Source organism: Poecile atricapillus, chromosome 7 (genome assembly GCF_030490865.1).
Source record: "Poecile atricapillus isolate bPoeAtr1 chromosome 7, bPoeAtr1.hap1, whole genome shotgun sequence".
In the NCBI taxonomy this organism is placed as follows: Eukaryota; Metazoa; Chordata; class Aves; order Passeriformes; family Paridae; genus Poecile; species Poecile atricapillus.
The window spans coordinates 11456289-11479362 of record NC_081255.1 but is presented as its reverse complement, the minus strand read 5'-3'; the positions used below and the strand labels follow the sequence as shown (position 1 = coordinate 11479362).

Here is a 23074-nt window from a genome sequence, read left to right as displayed (position 1 = left end):
TACCCCCATTCATTACCCGCATTACTGGCTGTTTTGGCTGTGACCACATGACAGGATGAGGGGGATTGCAGACATGAGGGCAGCATCTTGTTGATGAACTTTGAGGCAAAGAATGCATCAAATACTCAAGCTTTATGTGGGGCTGCTGCAACTTATCACCTACCTGTTTTAATGACATGCCACATTTTCTTATTGATTGTTTTAATCCTGGTGTAGCAATAGAATACCTTCTTGTGACCCTTGATGTCCCTTGTAAGTGCCATTCTGAGCTTCAGCTTTTCTAACATTACCCATACATGTCACATCAATGCCATGGACAACTCACCTTGGAGCCTGTTTTTGCCTCAATCCCCTGTACATTGATTTCTGCTTCAGAGAACTCTGCGAAGTCTCTGATGAGATAAGCCAGAGATGAGTTTTTCCTCCTGAAGATGAGAACTAAATAATCTTGTGCTTGAAGGATTCTGTGCTTCAAGGCCTATGAGCTTTTCTATGACTCCCAAGCAATCCCATTATGGTTGCTGAAAGCAGGCAAGGAGCACAGTGCCTCTGTGAAACTAGTTCTCACTCTGGCCTGAGAAATCATAAGGAGGAATCCAAACAGTCCTTGGAGAAGGACAACAACCTTTGCAGGTGTTGTTTGGATCCTTGTTGTTTACTTGCAAGAAACAGTCAAGGGGTGTAGTTTGTAATAGTCCAATAATAGTGATGTGTTGGTTTAATGACCAATGAGAGTTTTACCTCTCGGACCTTCTCGGACCTATCTATAAAAGAAGATATGGAAAAATAAAACTTGCTCCCTTGTGACACTCATCTAGATAGTCTGTCATACTGCTTTGCTGTTTCCAATATAGTGTGACATCCCATCTCTTTTCCTAAATAAGTCAGTCTGCTCTCCTAAGGTGCATGATACTCTGGTACTTGCTTTTTTCTGTCCCTTCTAAATCAGAAAGTGCATTAGCATATGGCTACCACAGCCAGGCTGCCACTGATTTCCACATGCACTTTCTACTTGTTTGTGAAGGGCAGATGGGGCTGGGGGTGGCACAGACTGTACCAGGAACTAGTCCCCACCTTCACCTAGAAATCCCAATTACTTGCAATTGCTTGCACCCTAACATCTTGCCTTTGCAGGCAAGATCTGGATCAAGTCCACCAGAAGAACTAGTTCTAGCTAGAGACTTCCTTGAGTTATTCAAAGGAGACTCCACTTTCTTGCTCTTTCTGCTCAGGCATGCAGGACACTCATTCCAGGCTCATTTCCAAGCAAGTGAATGGAGAAAAAGGTAGGACTAGACAAGGGACAACACGCTTTGTGTGCTAATAATCAAATTAGCTGTCAGCTTTAATTCTTGTCTCAGTATGCCACCAAAGCCAGCCTGTTTTCAGGACACAATTGTTAATAAAATAGCAGTGAGATCAGTATAGAATAGATAAAATGCAAGCACAACCCTTTGGCTGCATAATATGTAAATACATTTACAAAACTAGATCTAATGTGGATAATATGAAAACAACCATCCAATAACAAAACCAACAAATTCCAAGACAGAACATTGGCTAAGCTGCAAACAAAGCACAGCAAAATAGGAAACACCAGGAAAAGTTGAACTCAAATCACCCAGTTGATTGAGGGCTCTTTCATTTCCACAGCTGGGCTCCCTCATGCCATTTCCGTTTACCCAAACCACGACGATTCTGCGTAAAGAGAAAAAAAGGGGAAAAGACATGAATACCAATCCTGACAGTCCCCAGGGGCTCCTCAGAGCAGTGGGCAAGCAGTTTCAGTAGAACTCCCTCCTACAACCACTGCCTCATGTCTTTGGCAGTGAGCACTTGCCTTCACACTCAGGATATGTAATCACTCCATCCAGGCACTGTGCTCTGAATTTCTCCATCTGGGAAACCTGCCGATACCCACGCTTGCACTCAAAGACAACAGAGTCCCCTGAGTGATAGTAATGGCTCGGCTGGCTGGATGACTGCAACTGAATATTGTTCTTTTCCATAGTGTTCCTATCCAGGGCACAGTTCCCTGCAAAAAAAAATACATCTGTTATTTGCCTGTAGATCTCACACTGGACAACTGATGCTCTGTTGGCACCCCCTGAGTACCCTTTCCCCAGCAGTCTCCCCAGCTCAGGTGTGCTGGGCAATGACTTCCTGGGGGCAGTGTCCCTCATTCATGCAGATTCCAGGAGGCTCTCACACCATGGCTCTCAGCCAGGAAAGGCAAGGGCTTTCTGCTTCCCTTCAGCACTAAAAATGTAACAGAGCAGGGATGCTGAAGAGGGAACCACTTACTTCCTAGTGTGCACCGTGGGTATTCCAGTGTCCCTTCCACACACTGTACTCTGAATTTGGACGTACTTGGGTCTTTCACATATCCCGGTTTACAACGGAATTCAATATAGTCACCCGATGTGGAGTACATCTTGGTTTGTAAAACCCACTTGAGCTCAATGTTGTTTCTGTCCATATCTTCTTCTGATGCTGTACAGGCCACTTTAAAAAGTCAAGAGTGTCAGCACATCATACAGAGACCGCACATGTAACTGTTTTGCTCCTAGAGCCCCTAGAGAAGTTCTTAATATCAAAAAAGGCTTCCAAGTATGTGCTCTGACCCTCTGTTAAAACACAAAAGACATTCACATCCAAGCTAAAGGGAAAACAAAAAAAGCCCTGGGAAATGCCTTGTCATACTGACAGTCACACAGGGTGAGAATGAAGCACAGTTGTGGAAGACACCAGGCACCACTAAACTTCCCCATCTATTTTTTGAGATCACTCTTTCTCTTCTGCTCAGTACTTCTCTAAATCTATTTTCTTATCACAGAGGCACCTCCTGGCTTTCCCCAGCACTGCCTCTCATGCAGACCCATCCTCCTGGCTCACAGCCTGCTGGGTGGAGCTGTGTGTCCCAGCCCGAGAGCACTCAGAAGCTCTGCACAAGTGATGGAGGTCCCCTCACAGGGAGGGGACAGGTCCTCCTCGTGGACCTGCTGGCAGCAGAGGGGACTACACAAGTTGAATTAAAGAAGAAACTCCTTTGGGACAAAAGTTCTGCCTTGCCAGCATTGTGGCCCCAGCACCAGTGCTGCCCTCAGGGTCTGAGCAGAAGACAAGAGGGGCAGCTGCACAGCCTTTGGCCACCCAGCGCATGCTTCAACCTACCCAGACAAACTGGGGGACTTGTCCACTGCCCATTAAGACAGGTGATTGTTGGAGATCCTTTCAAGATATAGAAATCTGGGCATTTGTATTCCACAGTGTCTCCTTGTTGATATTCTTGCAAAGGGAAGACAAGAAGCTCTCCACTTTGAATAGCTGGAGGTGTGCCACATCTCCCAGCTTGTCCTGAAAGAAATTTCCCAATCAAAGAGGAAGTCAGCTGCAGAGAAGATCTGGTCAGAAATACCACTATACACACTATGTTGGCACTACTCAGAGAAGCAGAGAGAAAACCAAACAGCTGGCAGGAGCAAAAGTTTCTCATTTCTCCAACATTCAAGCTCAGAACTGCCAGCTCACCCCATCTTAAGTGTACAGCTTAAGTGCTTGCAGCCATCTGCAGGATTTCATCTTGTCCTGTCTAAGTGAGTGAAGCCACCTGAGTCACTCAGCTTGGTAAACTCATCCCATCTGAACAGAGACCTGGGAAAATGGACTTGTCCTGAGTGTGCCAGAGCCATGGCAGCTGTGCACTGTCAGGGCACTGAGATGCTAAATGATAGTGAGGCAGTTTTATGATGCTATCACTGATAGAAGGCTGGATGGAGAGAGAGAGAAATCACCTTTGCATGTTGGCAGCTCTGTCCAGGTTCCATTCTGGCACACTACAGTGGAAGCCCCAGTCATCTTAAAATTTTTCCAGCACTGATACTTTGCAGTCTCCCCAGGGATATACCTGGACTTTTTAATACCATCAATTCTACCACCAGCAATTTCTGGAGGAGGTTCACAAGTCACATCTGAAAAGAGACATGGCTGCAGTCACCTTTGCAGTTGTTGAGATGTTCATCTATACAACCAGAAGTGAAAGGAATTAGCCTTGTTACAATTTCTGTACAGATTTTCTGCCTCAGGTAGGTCACAGGAGTTCACCATGGGGAAAGCAATGAGGTGTGGCAGTGGTAGCAGAACACTGTTCAGGACTCTCAGGAGATTGCAGGGTCAATAGAAGTTTCTAGAAAAAGCCAGTGCTTCTGTACTGATGCACAAGAATCACACCATCCTTGTCTTCCCCTGGGGAGCCCTGGCCTTCCTGGAAAACACACTGATGGTAGCAGCCAGATTACCTGCTGAAGTGCAGAGCTTTGGAGGGCTGGTGGTGCTGGAGGAGCTTGTCAGCCTGTGCTCCACAGGGCTGTGCTCACCCTGCAGCCACAGATTGGGATGGGGAACTCTGGACGACAGTTCCTGAATGTTCTTTGCCACAGGAACTATCTTTCCACTTCCATGTACCTAGCAGATCTTAAATGGTTTAGATCTGGGTCTCTGCTAGGGTCTACACTGGTGAGAGTTGGAGCACTGCAGAAGAGTTGCTTGTCTGTCTACTGCTGCTTCCATTCAGCTTTGAATATAAAAGAAAAGCCCTTATGTCTCTGTCCACTGAAAGTCACTGAAGTGGTAGACACCCGGGAAAGACCAACAGCATACAGGAGAATATGAGAGCAGCACACTTTAGGTCCTACTGCTTCAGGAACATTTTTGCTATTGATGGAAATATTCCCAGTATTTCAAGAAGCATCAAGTTTAATTAAAGTGCTGTGCAAGGAAGCAACAGCAAGTTTAAAGTTGGGGCAGCCAAAGAAAACAAGTAAAAAAGGCAAAATCTTTAGAGTATTTAGGTAGAGAACTGGTTGTCTCTATAGTAACAGGCAAGGGGGAGGTACAGATTCTTACCTCTGCAAACTGGTGCTTGTGACCATTGACCATTTGAACATAAGATGTAATTTCCACCTGTCATCTGAAAATTGCTTTCACACTGATAGTGCACTCTGGCACCAGGCAGATACCTCTCCTGAGGAGTGCTTGCAATGCGTGCATTGGGGATTTCAGGTGCAGCTCCACAGCTGACATCTGGAAGGAGAGAAGTGTGTTGTGAGTGACAGCAGACTCACGCAACATGGCATCCCAGGGCTCCTAGTGAGCAAAAGCACTTTGAGTAATGCATAACACTTTCTGCAGGTAGAAAAAGAAGGTTTATTCTGATATACTGTATTGCTTATTCTGCAATGCTTCAGCACATAGTATTGTTTGCCTAAAGTAACTAAACAGAGAGAAGTCACAGCGATCAGTCAGCTGTGCTACACAGCATTGTGTGCCACCAGTTTGGAGAGTGACATGATTTATTTTGAAGATTGAAAACTATTTGAAGATGCCTGTCAGCAGCTGGCATGCTTAGTGATGTGAAAATAAGATCCATTACCCTATGGTTAGGGTGACTCCTTTGCAGCCAGCATGCGCTCCTCCATAATGTCTGCCTGCTTGATTTCAACAGAGAGCCAGGATTCAGCTACAAGCTCCAGCCCACAAGGAGATGATTGCTTTGCTGATCTACCCTGCTTGTTGTTACCCAGAAACCAGAAAAATAGGTGTGGTAGCAACCCATTCAAAGCAAGCCATCTGTTGGCTCTATTGGCCTGACTCACCTGCATGCCCAATTAAAAATTATTTTAATTCACAACATGAACGCTAAGAAGGATCATGGATTACTTAGAAGTAGAACATATACCTTCACAGAAGGGTGGTGCTGTCCAGTTTCCCTTTCTGCAGATAATTTCAGGGGAACCAACAATCAGGAACCCTGAATCACACTGGTAGCGAATTGTTTCACCAGGCTCATAAAATTTCTTCTCTCTGCCTTCAAACTGAGCATTAGCAACTTTTGGAACACTTCCACATGGCATTTCTGAAAAGATAACAGAGAGTGGATGCTTGTGCTACTGTGATACATGTTGGAGAAGTGTACTTTTTCCATCAAACAGGTACTGTAGAGAGTTATTTCTAACATCAGCCTAGTCACCTGCTGACAGTGGATTATATAATTATAGTTAGTTAATAATTGTATAAAAGATTATAGAAGTCATTCCCCCAATATACAGATTTCAGCTGCTGAAATACTTCAATTCTGTTTCTAAACATGCCAGAAAATTTTACTGGAGGCTGTTTTCCCTTGCTAAACTGAGGCACCACAGCAATTTTTAGTCACCAGTGGACTTTGTATAAAAGAGATCCTTGGATCAGGAGGATATGCCTAGGACTCATCGGGCAGAGATATGAACTGAACAAAGACTAAAGAAGGAATATTTAAAAATTAAGTTGCATTCAAAAAGTCAGTTTTGCATCCAATCAGAATTGTTCTGAAGGCATCCATGATGGACGATAAGATGCCACAGCAAAATATGGAGTGAAAAAATATGCTTTTACTAATCAACCTCCAGTTTAAAATTCTTTCCATTTCATTGCTAAATGCACTTCAAAAAAAGTAATTTTTTATATTACCCAAGCATGAAGGAGCTGCAGTCCATTTTCCCATAGAGCAGTGTGTTTCTGTTGGTCCGTCTAACATGTATCCAGGACGAGAAACATACTTAAATCGAGCACCAGCCAGATAAATTGTTTTCCCTTCTCTTTCAATTTTTAAGTTTGGATTTTCCTGCCTGGGAGCATCAGCACATTCTACATATTGTGGTGGCAAACACGGTCTTTCTAAAAAACACAGACAACACAGATAAACAATAATGCAAGACAAACAATATTGTAACTGTAACTAAGTAATAAATAATTTATAGCATACAGGACACTATTTAAGGCCCCCAGTCTAAGCTGAGACTGTTATACAATATACTAAGCAAAAAAAATAATACACAGCTCTTGAGATACTACCTGAAAATTGTATATGTCATCTCAGATAAGTCTGTGTGAATGAAAAGACTGCAGTTATTTGCACCCTTTTTAACAACTTATGTTCTACTGCTTTCCTTCTGTTCCCTGTTCATGATAATTTTAGGTAAATAACAGTAGTCTCCTGCTCATGATGACTGCAAATTAGTAACAGTGATATTCATAACAAAATGATGGAAAAGAAATATGCCAGTACCAACCCACACAATGAGGTGGTGATTGCCATTTCCCTTCTGTACAGGTTATTTCCTTTGTACCGACGAGATGGAAACCATCAGAACATGAAAAAGCTGCTTTACTCCCATTCCTGTAGCTTCTTCCTGAGGTTGTCTGCTGAGCACCAGACACCTGAGGTGGAGGTGGGCACACACTCTCCTCAGCTAAGGACACATATTCATGTTACAATAGAACAAAGAGAAAGTGTAGTAGTTCAGCAGAGATTACAATACAAACAAGCAAGACAACACTGGTGCTAGATAACTCCAATAGCTGTCTCAAGCTTTAATTAATACTATGATCATTTTGTTCTGCTTCAGAAACACCAGAGCTGCCTTCAGGTGCTCATATGCTTTCAGAGTCATAGAAAAGACAGTCACAGTTGTCTACACCAAGTTAAGATGGAGTTTCTTGTAGTCCCTCCGTTCTTTCTCACACAGCTGCAGACCCTTGCGTGCTTTTCCTGTTCCTCTCTCTACAATGAACTATTTTAGGAAAACTGAACCAATGCCTTATTGTTTTGTGGTTTCTTCAGATTAAGCTGATAGAGGTAAATGAGAAAGCTAAAAGAAAAGAAAGAAATACAGTAAAATTTTTCCACTGCAGGAATGAAGGACTCCTTTTGCCAAAGGAAAGAAAAAGGGAGACAATGAGGTAGATTCTAGGACAGAGATCTGAGGATTCTTCCAGAGCTTGGTTTCTTGCTTCTAGTGATTCCAGAAGGCTAAGGCAGGAGCAGTGACTGCCATACTTCTCCCACCTCCAGGCCCCATTTCCCATAAATCTGGTATAACCCAAGCGAGGTCTGAGACGATGGTTGTTTTACAATTGCGCTTTCTACAGACAATATCCTGCTCTGCCTTACATAAAGGCAGCCCTGAAGACATTGACCTCTGGTGTGTGTTACATATGGGCAGCCTCCTCTGCATCTTTGCTTTTTCACTGGCCAACTCAGCGTTTTTCTCATAGTTTCACTAGGAAGCAATTGGAAAAATGGAGGAAAAAAAATAGAATAGAAAAACTTTGAAGGTTTAGAGGAAATAAAGGAACTTTGACTGGAGCTTGATGTATCTGCTCTCTGTTTTGCAGCAGGGTAAAGTGCTTTTGAAGAACTGAGCTTATGTTTATCACTGCATCTTTTCTTACATCAGAAGTGTCATTCCAATTGTCAGTACAGAGTATTAAGTCTGCCTTACAAAAGTGATGCATCTCTAAACCTAGTTAACTGCTCAAATCATGGCTACAGCTACCCTTTAGCATATGATGAAGTAAACATTTCTATTTCAGCCTCGCGGAACAACAATGCTAAAAATCCTAATAATGAGCATTTATCATGCCTGCATCAAAAGAAATGGTGCAAATGTAAAAACACACCTGTACATGCAATCTCTGGTGTCCATCTCCCAGACACACAAGCTGCCTCTTTAACATTTTCATCAGTTAATGAACATGTATAACGTATAACTTTATGGAACCCAGTCTTCCTTCTTGACATAGGATACCGGCCAGAGCGCACCAGCTCAACATCCTCTGGAATTACACATTGAGGAGATGCATCTGAAAAAAAATAAAAAGAGCTTAAAAAATAGATTTAGATCTGACAATATGTACTGATGAAGATGTCATCAGTTGTACAGAAGTTCCACATGAATTTGAGGAAGAACTTTACTGCATGGGTGCTTGAGCAGGGAGGTTGGACCAGATGACCCACTGTGGTCCCTTCCAACCATTCTCATTCTGTCACTGTGAGAGGGACTAATCCACATATAAGTGGTTAGGGTAGGATAGGTTTACACATTGTGGCTATTAATATTTGAATACATTTTAATAATTTACTTTAGCCCCTGGGAAAGTGTCCATTTCCTTTACAAAGCTGTAGGTACAGAGTCTTTCCAGGATGAAGGACATGCTTCCATTTAAAAGGAGTAAATTAAAACCACTTAGTTTTGATGCATGAAACTATAGCTCATCTGGCTACACACTGATGGCTGAAGTCCTTCAAATTTTGTGTACAACTTTGTTACACTCACATCTGAAATATTATGGGAACATTACCAGCACAAACAGGTAAAGGCTTCCATTCTCCATTAAGACATTTTATTTTCATTTCCTCAGTATTGTCAGAGCCTGGTTTACATCCACAAGTTACTTCATCCCCATGTGAATATTGGGTCTGGTCTGCCTGATGCAGAACAACATTTGGGATAGAGGAAGGTGATTCACATGGCATTTTGTCTTCTGTTGAAAAGAGCAGAAGTATTCTACAATAATACAGTATTCACATATCAGTAGCTCAAAAAACTTAAATAAAAATAACTATATTTGCCTTTGGTGAACCAAACCTACACCCACTAATTGTAGCAACTAAATTTCAACACAGCTGGAGTAGGTATATCTTTTAGCTAGTTTGCTAAATCGCTCTTCTGTCTTTTCCATTCCTTTTCCAGCACTGGCATGATCCACAGGTAATTTCAGTTGACAGTACTTTCCCAAACTGTTGGTACATAAACCATAAAGAGTAAGGAAAACTTTAATTAAAATCTACTGAATCACTTATTCTGATCAGTCAAAATTATACTTGATCATACAGCTACACCTTTGTGATGTGCCCTTTCAGTTGGAATTATTTCAAGAACTGAAACCCATTGTAGGGTCTCTTAGAGGACTGCAAAGATGTCACTTCTCTGTGAGAACTACAGTTCCTGCTGTGGGCTGGTGCTGTTGCAGCAGTTGTGATAGCACAAAGTAATGGCTTGTCATGCAATTTTATCTTATTATTTTCTTATTTTGAACACAAAATTACATCTGTAAATATGTAATTTTAATTGTGAAAATATCTATGATGTAATAGCCTGCAGAAAATTACAGACTTCTCAGAAGTAAGAACTGCATAGATTACCAGTGCAAGAGGGAGGAGATGACCACTGTCCATCAATACATTCTATTTCCTTTGATCCAACCAACTTAAATTCGCCGTTACATTCATATTGTTTTCTGTCCCCATGCTGGTACTGTTCCACAGAGCCATCAAGAATACTTCCATTGGTAATTTCAGGAGGAGGTCCACAGCCTCTGACACTCACTGAAATCAAGAGATCAATTCTATGCTCTGAACTCAGTACTTTCACCACAGTTACATGTTAAGTACAACATAAAACACATTGAACATATAATTTAAAGTGAAGAAAAATCAGTGGAATGGGGTAAACAGGTCATTGATTTATGCCTTTCAATGTCTGTATTTGAGCTGGGTTGGACATCACAACCAGACACATGTGACCCAGGCTCACTTTTGTCTCTCACTTCCATGCACTGTCAATGCCTGCTCTGAGAAAAGTGGTTGATAAAACCAACCCAGTTTTAAGGGAAAAGAAAAAGTGTTACAAGAATGGTAACTTCAGTATTGTTTAAAGAAAATTGACAATTCTGCAAGGAACAACCTATGTCCTAAGAATCACCCAGCAAAATAAACAAATAAATAAATACATACATATATACACACAGTATATTAAAGGAATCCACAAAGTTCCAATCACTTTTCAATGCAGTGATTGGAACTCCTACTAAGAGAGCTTAAAATGTTCCAGAGTTAGAGAGCCAAATATATGAAGTGGACTTGCTTTTAAATGAAAAAGAGGGTGAGCAAAAAGGATGACAGAGTAAAAGTCATCAAAAAAGATGACTGAGTGTGAAGAAAGGGAGGTCCAGCTCTTCTCAGATACCAGGAAGTTATGTTCCAAGTTAAAAAGAAGTATAGGGGTGCGAGGTGCCCACACCCAGGGAGGCAAAGGTTTAGTTTCAGATAAGCATTGTTAAAGTGAGAGGCATGGCTTTAAAGCCCAGGTAGTGTAAATTCCATCCCTCTGCCTCAGAGGACGGGCCCTGTGAGCCCAGGAAGAATTGCCCCACCCTGGACCCCGCATGGGGTGGCATTCCAGGGGTTCTGATTGGGTTTGAGCCCCTGGGGTTTCTCCCTTGCTATGTTCCTATTGGACCCTGACCTTAAACTCCACCCTGGTTCTGTCCCACAAAACCCATCACCCTGCCTCTGTTCGGGGCTCTCTGCCTCTGGATCTGAGTTTGTTCCTGTGATGAACAAATGGTTTCCTGAGCAGAAGCCAGTCTCACTGGAGAACCATGCCGGTCACTGGTAACTGTAACCTGCCTGGACATGATCCTGCAGCCCCGGAATGCTATGCAGGGGTACCTATTTTCCCTTCTGCATGAATGGGCTCATCCTACTACATAAAAACAAGAATTTCACAGGAAAATCCTTCACTGGTTTTCTTTTGTTTGTGTCCAGCTCTGTGTCATCTCCAAAACTGGTTTTTTCCTTCAGTTTCATGTGATCATAAAGGAGCGCACAGGATGCAATATCTGATGGGTATCAATAGTAGGCAGTGGCAAAACTAGGACCTTTGGAACATAGTAAGAGAGGACACTACTCAAATTAATCATTGCCATACTGCACATTATTTATACAGTTTTGAAGAATAAAATTTTTTTCAAATATTAAATAACCTGATTAATATTTTGCGCTAGCCATTTACTAGCTCAGTTTCAGTATTGCAGAAGAATTACCTTGGCACACTGGTGGTGATGGAAACCATCCAAAGTGGTAGCACTGAATAGAGGCAGGTCCCACCCTTATGTAGTTTTTTGCACAGGTAAATTTCACAACATCTCCACTGTGGTATTTACTCTCTTTGGGAGAGAAATCTCCATTGCTCAATGGCAGCAGCACACACTTGATTTCTATGGAGAAAAAAACATTTTAACATATAGTAGACAACCTACAGAAAGTACATGAAATGCTACTGGTTAGAAAACAACAAAAACAAAGGAAGGCTTAAATAAATAAGGTCTACAGAGTGTATACAGAGAGTGACACTGATTAGCAAAAACCAAAATATTCACCACGACACTGGGGTGCTGGACTCCATTCTCCATTTTTGCCACACATTGTGGTATCAGTTGGCATGTTATTTGTAGTTTTATATCCTTCCAAACATGAATACTCAATTGTATCTTCAGGCATGAACACAGTTTTGTTTGTATGGTGAATCAAAATGTCCCCTGGTGCTTTACATGATTCTGTAGAATGAAACAAAGTTATTGTGTTTATTTGTCCAGAAACACTGCCCTTTGGAAGAATCATCCCTGTAGGTAAACTTGAAACATCAATAATTCCTAATTGTCAGAATATTATTGTAGAATATGCAGCATATTCACATATTATCTATTGCATTAATCTTCTAAAATTTGTCAAGAAGTAATACTTAGAATAAATATTTCTCCCTTAGATTCAATTATTTCCTTTTGCTACATTACTATCATTATCATTATTAGTTATTTAGGTGTCACAGCAAATGGCTTATACTGCTGTTCCCATGGTCAGTTGTGAGTCAGAAAAAAGCTACAAAATCCTAGGTGAAGGCAGTCTGAAATAAAAGGACAAGATAAAATAGTAGCTAAAGTTGGTCAATATATATAATATATAAATATTATAATATATATAATATTATAATATATAATATATAAGAATACAATATTAAGTATCTTACTGTAGTTCACCTGTGTTCAGGAGAGGAAGGAACTTTGAAATAATGAATCCTATTTGCCTCTAGTTTGGCCACATTTAGATAAAGTTCTTGGCAGAATGCCTCAGTTCACAGATGTTGCTTCATAAATTGGGAGTAAATTTGGGCAAATGTACCTTGTATCAGGTAAGAACCATTGAAGATGTCAGTGATTACCATTAAATCAGTGCTAAAGAGATCCAAAAAGATCCTTTACATTTTCTCTCTATTTGTTGGAGCCTGAGACAGGTTCATCCCTGGAGGATCAGGCCTCTGAGTCCCCCTCTGCCCAGTAAAAAATCTCTACAAATCAAGGTGACAAATCTCTGGGGCCATGCCATACCTGGAACACCATGCCCATAGGATACACTGGTGACAATGACAGGAAGCTCTTAAGGCTTTAGCTACTCACTGATGCACTTTGGAGGCGGAGTCCAGCCACTGTCTTGGCACTGTATGTGTCCCATTTCTTGTCCTTCTGGAGTCACAAAGCCAGCGTGACATTTATATGAGATCTTATCTTTTAAAGGGAACGTTGTTCTCCCCGAGTTCAAATAGCCATTCTCAAAAATTATACCTTGGCATTTTTCTGAGAGAGAGAGAGAGACAGACAAGATTTCTTCCAAGTAAAGCACTGCTAAACAACATGCATAAAAATCACAGCAGAAGGATGAAAACAGAAGCAGCAGTAGGATTTAAAAAATTGTTTAACACATGGTCAATTGAATACATTTTTAATTTCATACACTGTTAATACATAATGCTTAATATGTTATTTAAATGGATGGAAGTCTTGGTTGGATGTTTCAGTCTTATATTCTGAAAGAAAACCTTTGTAGTATATAAAATTCTTTACTGCTAAATCATTCTGTGAAGGAGAGTCTTCATTTTCAGAAATTAATGCTACAACAAATAGTTTTAGATAGAAACCTCACCAAAACACAAGCACACTCACTTTTACGGGTACATCTCGGAGGAGGTGCCCAGCCATTCCTTGTGCATGTGACTTCTTCATGCTGAGCTTGGTAGTCACTGTAGCAGCCATATCTGACTCTTTCACCTTCCTTGTAAAAATCATCCCAGCCGTGGTGTGGGAAATAACCATTTTCCAGCCCTCTGATGGAACATTTTTCTAAAGAAGGAGGGAAAGTACATTTAACCAAGGAAATTTCTGCACCAAGAACTGAAGGCAATTAATCCTTAAGAAGCATTTCCAACAAACAGGCTTCCAAGCACCTTTCTGTAGCCTTGTATGGCAAAAAGACACTGCGTGCAAATCAGGATGAAAGCATGTTTTGTTTCAGTGCCTTGTGATAAATGGACCACAGGATCAGAAGTGGAAGTCACTACATATAGTGATATGAGGTGGCCTAGTAACCAAAAATCTCTTACCTATTGTTCACAAGCAAACTTGGCTTGCTTCAGTGCTTCTCACATCAGGTCTGGTATGTCTCTAAAGTGTTGATGTATGCCCAGAGTGAACTCCAGCACTTGCCTCCAGGAGATTTTATCATCTCGGTGGAAGTGTAGCAGCCTCTCAAATCATCTCTAGAGATTTTAGCAACAGCTTAGTACACTGGCTCTAAGGCCTTCTGTCTCCTGGAGCCTAGATGTAAGGCAGATGGCTGAAGGAATGTTATATTGTGTTATCCGAGTACCTGCTTTTTTCCTCCAGGCAGGACTCCACTCATTTCCTGCACTGAGCACCACGCCACTGAGTGGCAACAAGGAAAGAACAACCTTTTGTAATCTACTTTTGTGCCCCACCAGTAAGTAGGAACTTTGCTGTGACTGAAGATGTGTGAGAAAAGGCCTCATTGTGCTCCAAGCAACAGAAAGGAGAATATACTTACATAGAGTAGAAATTATTCAAAACTCTGTGTGTGGCTGTGGAGCAGATGAAAGGATGTGCTTCCATGTTACCCAGAATCCAGAGAAGAGGAAGGTTTATTATATATTTCTTACTCTAATTAATATTTTCAGGAGTAAACAATCTTTAAAATCCAAAAGCATAATTTCAGAGTGTCCCCAGCTGATGGTTTGTGCTCCACAGATAGGAAGATGGTCTGGGTGCAGTCCCAGAGGTCAGCTAATAAAGCAGTTTGACTTTCAGAAACTGTTTTGTCTTGTGTCCCATCAGAACAAGTTCTGATGCACAGACCTTTGGTAATTAAACCAGAATTGAGTATATAGTGGAAATGTACTTACTCAGGCATTTTGGCTCTGGAAACCAGCCCCTTTCAGAACAGGTAATTCGAACCCAGACAGTTCCAGTGGGGGTTGAATAGCCATCGAGGCAGTAGTAATCTACAGTCTGTCCAAATCTTTTTGGAAAGTAATAGCGTCTGTGGTACTCATGTGAATCACTTAACCTGCCATTTTCTATAGGTGGGTAGTCACATGGTTTCCCTAGAAACAGAATGTAACAGCATCAATATCAACACATGCATGATGAAAGCTCAGGAAACAATTAATTCAGATTCAGCTTCATCATCTGTGTGTTTTCAGAAATGGACAGAACCAGGACTGCACACCCTGGCAGATCCTAAGGAGTGCAGGAACAATCATGCTCTGCTCCTGGGATCTTTGTCAGTACCTACAGCTGTGTCACTTCCCCTCAATCCCATTTGCAACCAACAGAAATCCAGCCAGCATTCTCAGCAGACTCCTCAGGGTGATTTGTGACACCAAAGGTTAGTATACATTGTACAGTGAGATGACACTGTAGAGGGTCTTGATTACTTACTTGATTACTATTCTGCCCATAAAGTGAGCCCAGTCATCTGGCTCAGATATAGAAAGTGAACTGTGAATTCTTAAAATTGGGATGGCTCCTGCCACCTCCACTTAAAACTTTTGGGATCCTGCACCAAAAGCTCTTCCTGACTCTTCTCATTTTTATTTTAAAGCTGCAGCATTTTAATGTTCTTTGCTTGGCTCCACAAAAGAACTGACCCTTTCCAGGGAGAAGTCCAGAATAGAAGGAGGAGGTTCTCAGAAGCTTCCATTCAAATTTACCCAGGTTCCTCCCAAAATATTCTGACCCAGAGCCTACATGCCAGGGCAGAGCAGATCACCCACTGGATGAACCAGTGAAGTGATAATGAGTGAAGTGGGCTCAGAATGACACCTGAATTTGAGAACCCAACTGATACAGAGAAAACATTAACTCAGATGTTAAAAGAGCATATTTCAGAAACAGCTCAAATCATCTTATCCAAAGGTTCCTTTACAAGACTGATTTAATCAGGGTTTCTCTAACATTTTAAATTTTATTTTCAGTGACCAAAAATCAAAGTGTTAAATTATGAAATTACCTGCTAATTTATATATTTATTTATTTTTTACACTGTGCTTACTGGGCAAAACCATCATTGCAGTTATGGGAAGTTTAACCCAAGAAAGAAGTCATCAACCATCAAGAATACCTTGCTTTGTTATCTGACAGGTTACAAAATAGATAAAATCTTGTAATCATCCATAACATCAAATTACAATGCCAAGTAAAAATCTAGATCTGTGATACTACTAGGAAAGGTATCTTGCAATCATTACCTGTGGTTTGGCTACTTTAAACTTCCCATGTCCTCTAGTCCTGAATGGGTTGCTATTCCTCAGGTGAAGCACAAATCTTCCTGACAGTGAACTGACTATAGCATGTTTTAACAGATTTGCAAATACAGTAAGAGGTAATAAGTGCATTAATAAACACAATGTAAATCTGGGTTATACCATTGTTTTTATAGGTGATTTTTTAAACCATCAAATTAAGCTTTACAGTACAAAGAAAAAAAATAAGAAACTGTCATATCTGATGCTCCTCAAGTTCAGCTCTTAACTTCTTTTCTCTGAGATACTTTCAACAATTCTACGGTGTAACTTCATTCATGAGAGCTACTTACGGACACAAGCTGGATCAGGCACCCAGCCATTCTTGGTGCATTCAGCTGTGGTTCTGCCAGTCGTCACTTTAAAATGATACCCAGCATCACAGTCCACTGTAATTGTATTACCCAGTGTGTACTTGTCTTTTTGAGGTCTAAAGTTCCCAAAGGAAATTACTGGAGGAGAGCATACAATTTCTAAATAAAAACAGGGAAAAAAAGAGAATATGTTTAAATTTATTAGGTAAGTTCTTGTTTTCATAGTATATTGGCCATAACTGCACAAAATTGCAAAGAAAAGGTTACATTTCTTCTTTATGCTTAGAAATGCATGATTCTGTAAGAGAAGAGTGACAGCTCTAACTGATATTATGCTAATTAGAAGATTAAAACTTAATTGCAAAGAGAATAGTTGGAGAAAGAATGAGAATCCATCAAACTGAACCCGACTAATTTTTTTCTGTAGATCATTCTGCAGCTGCATTTTCCTGGGCTCATTTATGGACCCTGTCCCAAAAGAGGGCAGTTTCACTGGCAGGTCCTAAATGCAGAAATAATTTTACTTAACTGGGGATGGATCAATTAAAGGTTGTGTGATTAAGATTAGTGTCCTTCACTGACAACAAAAGTATTTCAACAACTGAAAAAGGTTAAGAATCTCATTCTAAAAATCTCAAGATATCTTTATGCCCAGAGAAGTGAGGCAAACATATTTATAAACCAGAGCCTGTCTTTTGGGGCTTTTCTGTGTCTTCTTCCAGTTCAGAAAATATCACCAACACCCTGGCTGGGAGGGGATGACTGTAAGGTAACTACAGGTTGGTGCTGCTGTGGAGTGAGGGTGGGTGAATCAGTTTTCATGCATGCCTTGTTGAATCCTCTAGGTCTAGTGATAAGCCCAGTAGGCCCTTATTTGCTTAGTAGAAACACTGTCTGAGTACACCTCAAGTACCAGAGCCCAGCATATCAGTGTCTAGAAGAATGTTTTGTTTGGCACTCCTCAAAAGCAGTATGTTTTTAAACTGTAGGCAATGCATATTAATTAGTATCATTACTAACCTTGAATCAGAAAGGTCTGAGTGGGCCCCAAAACTGACAACAAGTCTTTATTTCTAAAGGAATCTTCTTTTTCTGGAAGAGGTCCCAGGAAGGTGGGTGGTGCATAATCCTACAATGTTGCCCTGTTGTCAACATTTTTTTTTCCAGTTTCAAGATTTTGGCAATTTCTTGGAGAAAATTCAAGGCACTGATAAATTCCCCAAAATTTCATTAAATTGTTTCAGTTGGGATATGACATGCATATTTGGAGATGTAAATACAGCCTTTAAGTACTGTAATTTAACTAAACTAAATTAAAATTCATGACCCAGAGGGCTGATGTCAAGCAGGAACAGCCTCAGGAATTTGTTACATGAACTGCTCAGAAGGCATTTGTGAGTTAAAAAACAATAGGGATCTTCAGCATTGTAAATATATTAATTTGTAGAGATTCACAACAAGATTCTGGTTTTGCTTCTGCTCTTCATGGAAAACTCTTATCCAGTTCTTTGGTCCCCTCAGCACTTAATACTTCTGGTCTTCACGGATATTGGATGTGGATGGATTTATTTTGTTATGAATTAATTTATAAATCTCAAAAATTACTTCCAAACCAGATTACAGTGCAAAACTACTTTAGGCAAGACTGACCAGTGCAATAGGGAGGTGGATTCCATCCCGATTCAGTGCACAGTGCATCTGCTCTGTTACCATATTTGTATCCTTCTTCACAGAAAAACTGCATTAGTTCATTTTCCTTGTAAGACTTCCTTGGAGAACGGACATATCCATGTGGAATTTCTGGCACATCACAGTTAATTTCTGAAATTGAAACACAAAAATATCCAGGTAATTTTTATTTGCTAAGAATAAATTTATATGACAATAAAATTTAGGAGTTTTTAGTTTTGTTTTTTTGTTTAGTTGTTTTTTTTCGGGGGGGTGTTGGTTTAATTTGAATTCACAAAAACTTTCTCATTTGGAAGCTCTTTGGAACTTATCTGAACACTTACTTGATTCTGGGTTACAGGTGGAAAATATGGTGTAGCACAGCTTCTGTTGCAAATTGGTTCATGAGACAGATTTCAGGGCTTTGCTTTGGACTCTAAGGGGTTTGAAATCAAGAGATAAGGCAGAAGATATTCTGAAATAAGACACTAGGCCAGCTGAAATTTAGGATTTTCTATTTTTCAGATAATTTCTTTGTAATTTCCAACAAATATAATGTGCTCTCAGAGCCAGTAGGTTATGAATTAAATCATGACATCAAAATGAGAAAAGAATTAAACTATCTGAAAAACGGACACTAGAATGCTTAATATCTATAAAAGAACAGCAGTGTTCCCAGTTCCTTGACAAACCAAATAAATCCGCCAAGATCTTGCAGTTTCCTAAAAACATATTCATAAATCCAGAGGATATTCAATGTTTTGTTTCCTAGGTCACAGAACAGTACACCAAAGCGCTCTCTTGGATTCTTTCATTGAATTTACTTTGTGTTTAGAATGAAATAGACCTCATGGGAACTGTCATTGTTTAATGAAATCCACTATATTCTGCAAATGTTACAAGCATAAATGTTTAATTCCACTTCATACTGTACAAAATATAATAAATGTGGGTTTCAAAGCAGCAAAATGCAGCACTGGAATTGTGAACAAACCATAAATGTATCTGCCATCCTGACATGTGTATTCTGCTCTTCTAAACACATACTTCATGATCAAATCACATAGCAATAATCTAAGAAACTTGATGTTCTGAATATTTAGGTGCTTGCTACCATAATCTTCCTGGAATTTAGTCTCATGCCCTGACAATCCAATCCCATCCGTTCTTTTTTCAGAAACTGGGAGGAATAATCCCATCCACCAGTACCAGCTGCAGGCAGGGCAGCATGGGATTGACTGGCTGAAAAGCAGTTTTGCAGAAAAAAAAGTTAATGGTACTGATGGTCAAGTTGGACAGGGGCCAACAATGAGCCTTTGCAGCAAACAGCCTGGGCTCCACTGGAAAAGTGCTGCCAGCAGACCAAAAGAGGTGATCCTGCCCCCTCTACATCTGTCCAGTCAGAACTCCCAGTAAGACAGAGACATACTGGAGCAGATCCAGTAAGGGACAGGAAGATAATTAAAGAATTGAAAAAAGCTGACAGATAGAGAGAGGTTTAAGAGAGTCTGGAGTAAAGGAGGCTTGGGGGAGGAGGGACAGTCTTTTTTACACATGTAAATTTCTGGCTCAAGTGGAGCAGGCAGAAGTAAAGAGGATGGAACTGGACCTCTCTCATTGGCCACCAGCCACACATTGAGAAGCAATGGGCATGAATTGAAATACAGGAAATGCCACTTCTAAGTTTTCACTAAAGGGAGTTCAACCACGGCAGTGGGGTGCCCAGAGAAGCTGTGGATGTCCATCCTTGGAGATATCAAAAGCTGACTAAACACATTCTTGAGCACCTTGCCCTAGCTAATTGCTTTGAGAAGCCTTCAGAAGTCCCACATAAGCTCATTGATTCTGGGCTTCTGTAAAAACTAAACACAAACCTTCTAACTTTTCCAAGCACACTAGTGTGAGGAAAGAAAAATCCAACAAATTTTTTTTGTGTTCTATATATCCTAAGAATTAAAATCCTACTTGTTTACTAAATCCTAATTGTTTACTAAACTTGGTTCACACAGATTCAAAGTCCTTTCTGATTATCTTGGTTAAATCAACACTGAATTATGTAGACATATCAAAGAATTTGACTGCAGCCTGGCAAAACATACAGCTTGTAGGAAAAATGTGGAACAAACAGATGGTCAATTATCATTATATTAGTATCCAATACTATTATATTTCTCTTTCTTATCCTACTTTTTCATAATATGTAGTGGAGATTGTTTACAGACAAACTCTGCTTAATTGCTGTGAAATAAAGTGAAAACTTTGTGGCTTCCCATATGGTAACCATATGATTTAGAGTCTGTGAGAAGAAAGCTTCTTAATGACACACAGAAAACAGTGTCCTTTTTACCTTTGCACTGAGGCACATCATGACTCCATTTTCCATTAGCAGAGCAAACGATTTCTTGAGCTCCAATAAGCTTGTATTTTGCATTACACTCAAAATTTACAACCTGGCCAAAGGAATATTCTTGGCCTAGATCAAATGCACCAGTCATAATTATCCTTCCATTTTCAGGTTCTTGTACAGGTAAACACTTTATCACTGGAAAAACAAAACAAGAAAAGGAAAAAAAAAGTAAATTTGAGGTCTAGACTGTAAAATAAGCTGGCACACAAAAAAGTTAAAATACAGAAAACTCACTGCAATTTCCTTACACACTTAAAAAATATACACTCTAGCTATGCATTCAGATACCATTTTCAGCAAGTGTAATACAAAGCCCTAAGCAAAAAGACAGAGTGAGATAGCTTTTAGACCCTCTCTCATAATCATCTAAGCCTTGACTGACAGCATTAAAATTTGCCAAAATCAGTTGACTTTGTTTAGAGTTGTGCCAAATTAAGTTTGTTATGGACAGACATCTCTAATAGTGCTGCATTACACACTACCTACAACAGTTCAGTTATTAACTAAAATTGTAATTAAGAATATCAGAGCAATTATATTACTAAAATAAACAAACACAGTGGCAGATATTAATTAGAGCTCTTGTACCCCCAATTTTGTATCTGCAGAAAAAAAAAAAACCCAAAACTTATGTCATCAGATATGTCTGTTAAGGGGGGAAGGGACAATCAATGCTCATTCTTAGATCCTCATATGGATATCACTGAGCAGGTACAAAAGTGGCTTCTGTTTTGTCTACCAAAGCTACTTCTCTCTGACATTTACCATCTTAGAAGTCATCTGCCTTTTCCATGAGCTCATATTCCGTCTCCTGGGTTCTTCATATTTAGGACATTATACAAATTCTTTCTTTCACAGGCAATCACATTTCAGTGAAAACTCAAACATGTCAGAAATAACTTAGGAGGACTTTGAAACTGAAGCATCTTGGTGAGACATGACAAAAATGCTGGAAAACCCTTGATCCATATGGTGTAGAAAGACCTCAATACTTAAGTGTGAGTGCCCTCAAAGTCCAGTAAACTAAATGCAAAATATCTAAATCCAAGGAAATATCAAACCAACAACAACAAGCTCTAGTCAAGATGTCTACTTTCACTTGTTCTTATAGACCCTTTCCTGACATCAGATGCTTAACCCAAATAAAAATGTCACTGCTGTCCACATATATTAAAATAAAGAAATTAAAAATTATCTTTGTGAAGAATAGGAACCTTATTTTCATGATCATTCAGGTTTGAAACTAGTGAAAAGTTTCTAAACCTATCCTCTGAGCCATCTAGTCTATTAAGTCTTGATATCTGTGTCCTGCTTGCTCTCACTCTTGCTTACTGAGTGCCTTCCATAGTATGATAATAGGGAGACCTTAACAAAATCTTAATGCTTAGGATGTTCACAAGGATGGAGGAGGAAAGTAGCTAAAAACACACATGCCTTCACACTAATTTGAAACTCATCATCCCAAATGTTATTTGCAACCATGTTGTGTAGGCAGCTACTCTGTCAGGGCTTTTAGGTGAGGCAGAACTTTAAGCCAGTCTGGAAGTCACAGGATTCCACTTCATGAAGGGTTTTTAACCAAAGCTTGTTGGACTAAAAGAGCTGAGCAGTCACTTTAAGAGCTTCACTGTTGCCTAACTTGAATTTAAATGTAGGTGAATTAATACTTTTAAAGCAATCACAGACTATTTTAGATATTATCAGACAGAGAAAAAGATAATTTGATAGAGAATTAAATGTCAAAATCCATTTACCTTCACAGTGAGGGATGTCATTGCTCCATCCATCTGCCTGACACTCACGGTAATTCCTTTGGCTGAGCATCTGGTATCTTACCAAATAAAAAGTGAAAAATGCTAAAATACAGTTTCATTATGTGACAGAACAACAGTGCCGCTGTTTATGGAGCAAAGGAAGATGGCTTCAGGTGTTTCAGCATAGAATAACCAAAATGTGACAGCACTGAGTAGTTTTTTACCTGCATTTTCCCTATTTGCTTTCTTTTATTTGCATATGAGAAAATAGAAAATCAAATCGGAGAGTAGGAAGGAATAAGGATGAAGGCTTCTTCATTACAGAGATAGCAAGCTTTGGCTACATAACAAATGCATTCAGAGGAAGGACAGCTACTCTGAAATGACAGCGAGGAACTGAAGGGATTAAGGAGAATATTGATTTTAGAGCTCTCTTTGTGGAACTCAGGCTAGATTCCAGTAACGTAACAACTTCAAAGGCATGGCTAAAGCACTGTACTCAAAGCTGATTTGCTTTTCAGGAGGAAAATATCCAGACACAGGCAAAATACCATGTATTTGACTTGCTGCCATTTTCACTGGAGAAGATGGATAGAGAATTTCTTTCAAGCATTCAGT

The 23074-nt window shown here is 40.1% G+C and overlaps 1 protein-coding gene across 2 annotated transcripts in view; it reads right to left on the bottom strand.

The window, feature by feature from the left end:
* Window positions 1–1312: 1312 nt before the first annotated feature.
* Window positions 1313–23074, bottom strand: part of CFH (complement factor H) — a 28071-nt gene continuing 6309 nt past the window's right edge. The window contains exons 4-24 of one of the 2 annotated variants that reach the window (XM_058842286.1): window positions 22457–22533; window positions 20643–20837; window positions 18278–18448; window positions 16607–16786; window positions 14913–15113; window positions 13660–13836; window positions 13117–13293; window positions 12043–12219; window positions 11707–11880; window positions 10025–10207; window positions 9181–9363; window positions 8500–8682; window positions 7110–7289; window positions 6508–6714; window positions 5738–5914; window positions 4906–5082; window positions 3795–3971; window positions 3175–3357; window positions 2305–2505; window positions 1841–2035; window positions 1313–1698 (exon numbers count right to left, since the gene is read on the bottom strand). In XM_058842286.1, the coding sequence (XP_058698269.1) occupies window positions 1679–1698; window positions 1841–2035; window positions 2305–2505; window positions 3175–3357; window positions 3795–3971; window positions 4906–5082; window positions 5738–5914; window positions 6508–6714; window positions 7110–7289; window positions 8500–8682; window positions 9181–9363; window positions 10025–10207; window positions 11707–11880; window positions 12043–12219; window positions 13117–13293; window positions 13660–13836; window positions 14913–15113; window positions 16607–16786; window positions 18278–18448; window positions 20643–20837; window positions 22457–22533 (3595 nt within the window). In that variant the 3' untranslated portion in view covers window positions 1313–1678. The remainder of the gene's footprint in view (window positions 1699–1840; window positions 2036–2304; window positions 2506–3174; window positions 3358–3794; window positions 3972–4905; window positions 5083–5737; window positions 5915–6507; window positions 6715–7109; window positions 7290–8499; window positions 8683–9180; window positions 9364–10024; window positions 10208–11706; window positions 11881–12042; window positions 12220–13116; window positions 13294–13659; window positions 13837–14912; window positions 15114–16606; window positions 16787–18277; window positions 18449–20642; window positions 20838–22456; window positions 22534–23074) is intronic. The other variant, XM_058842287.1, reaches the window with a different exon arrangement.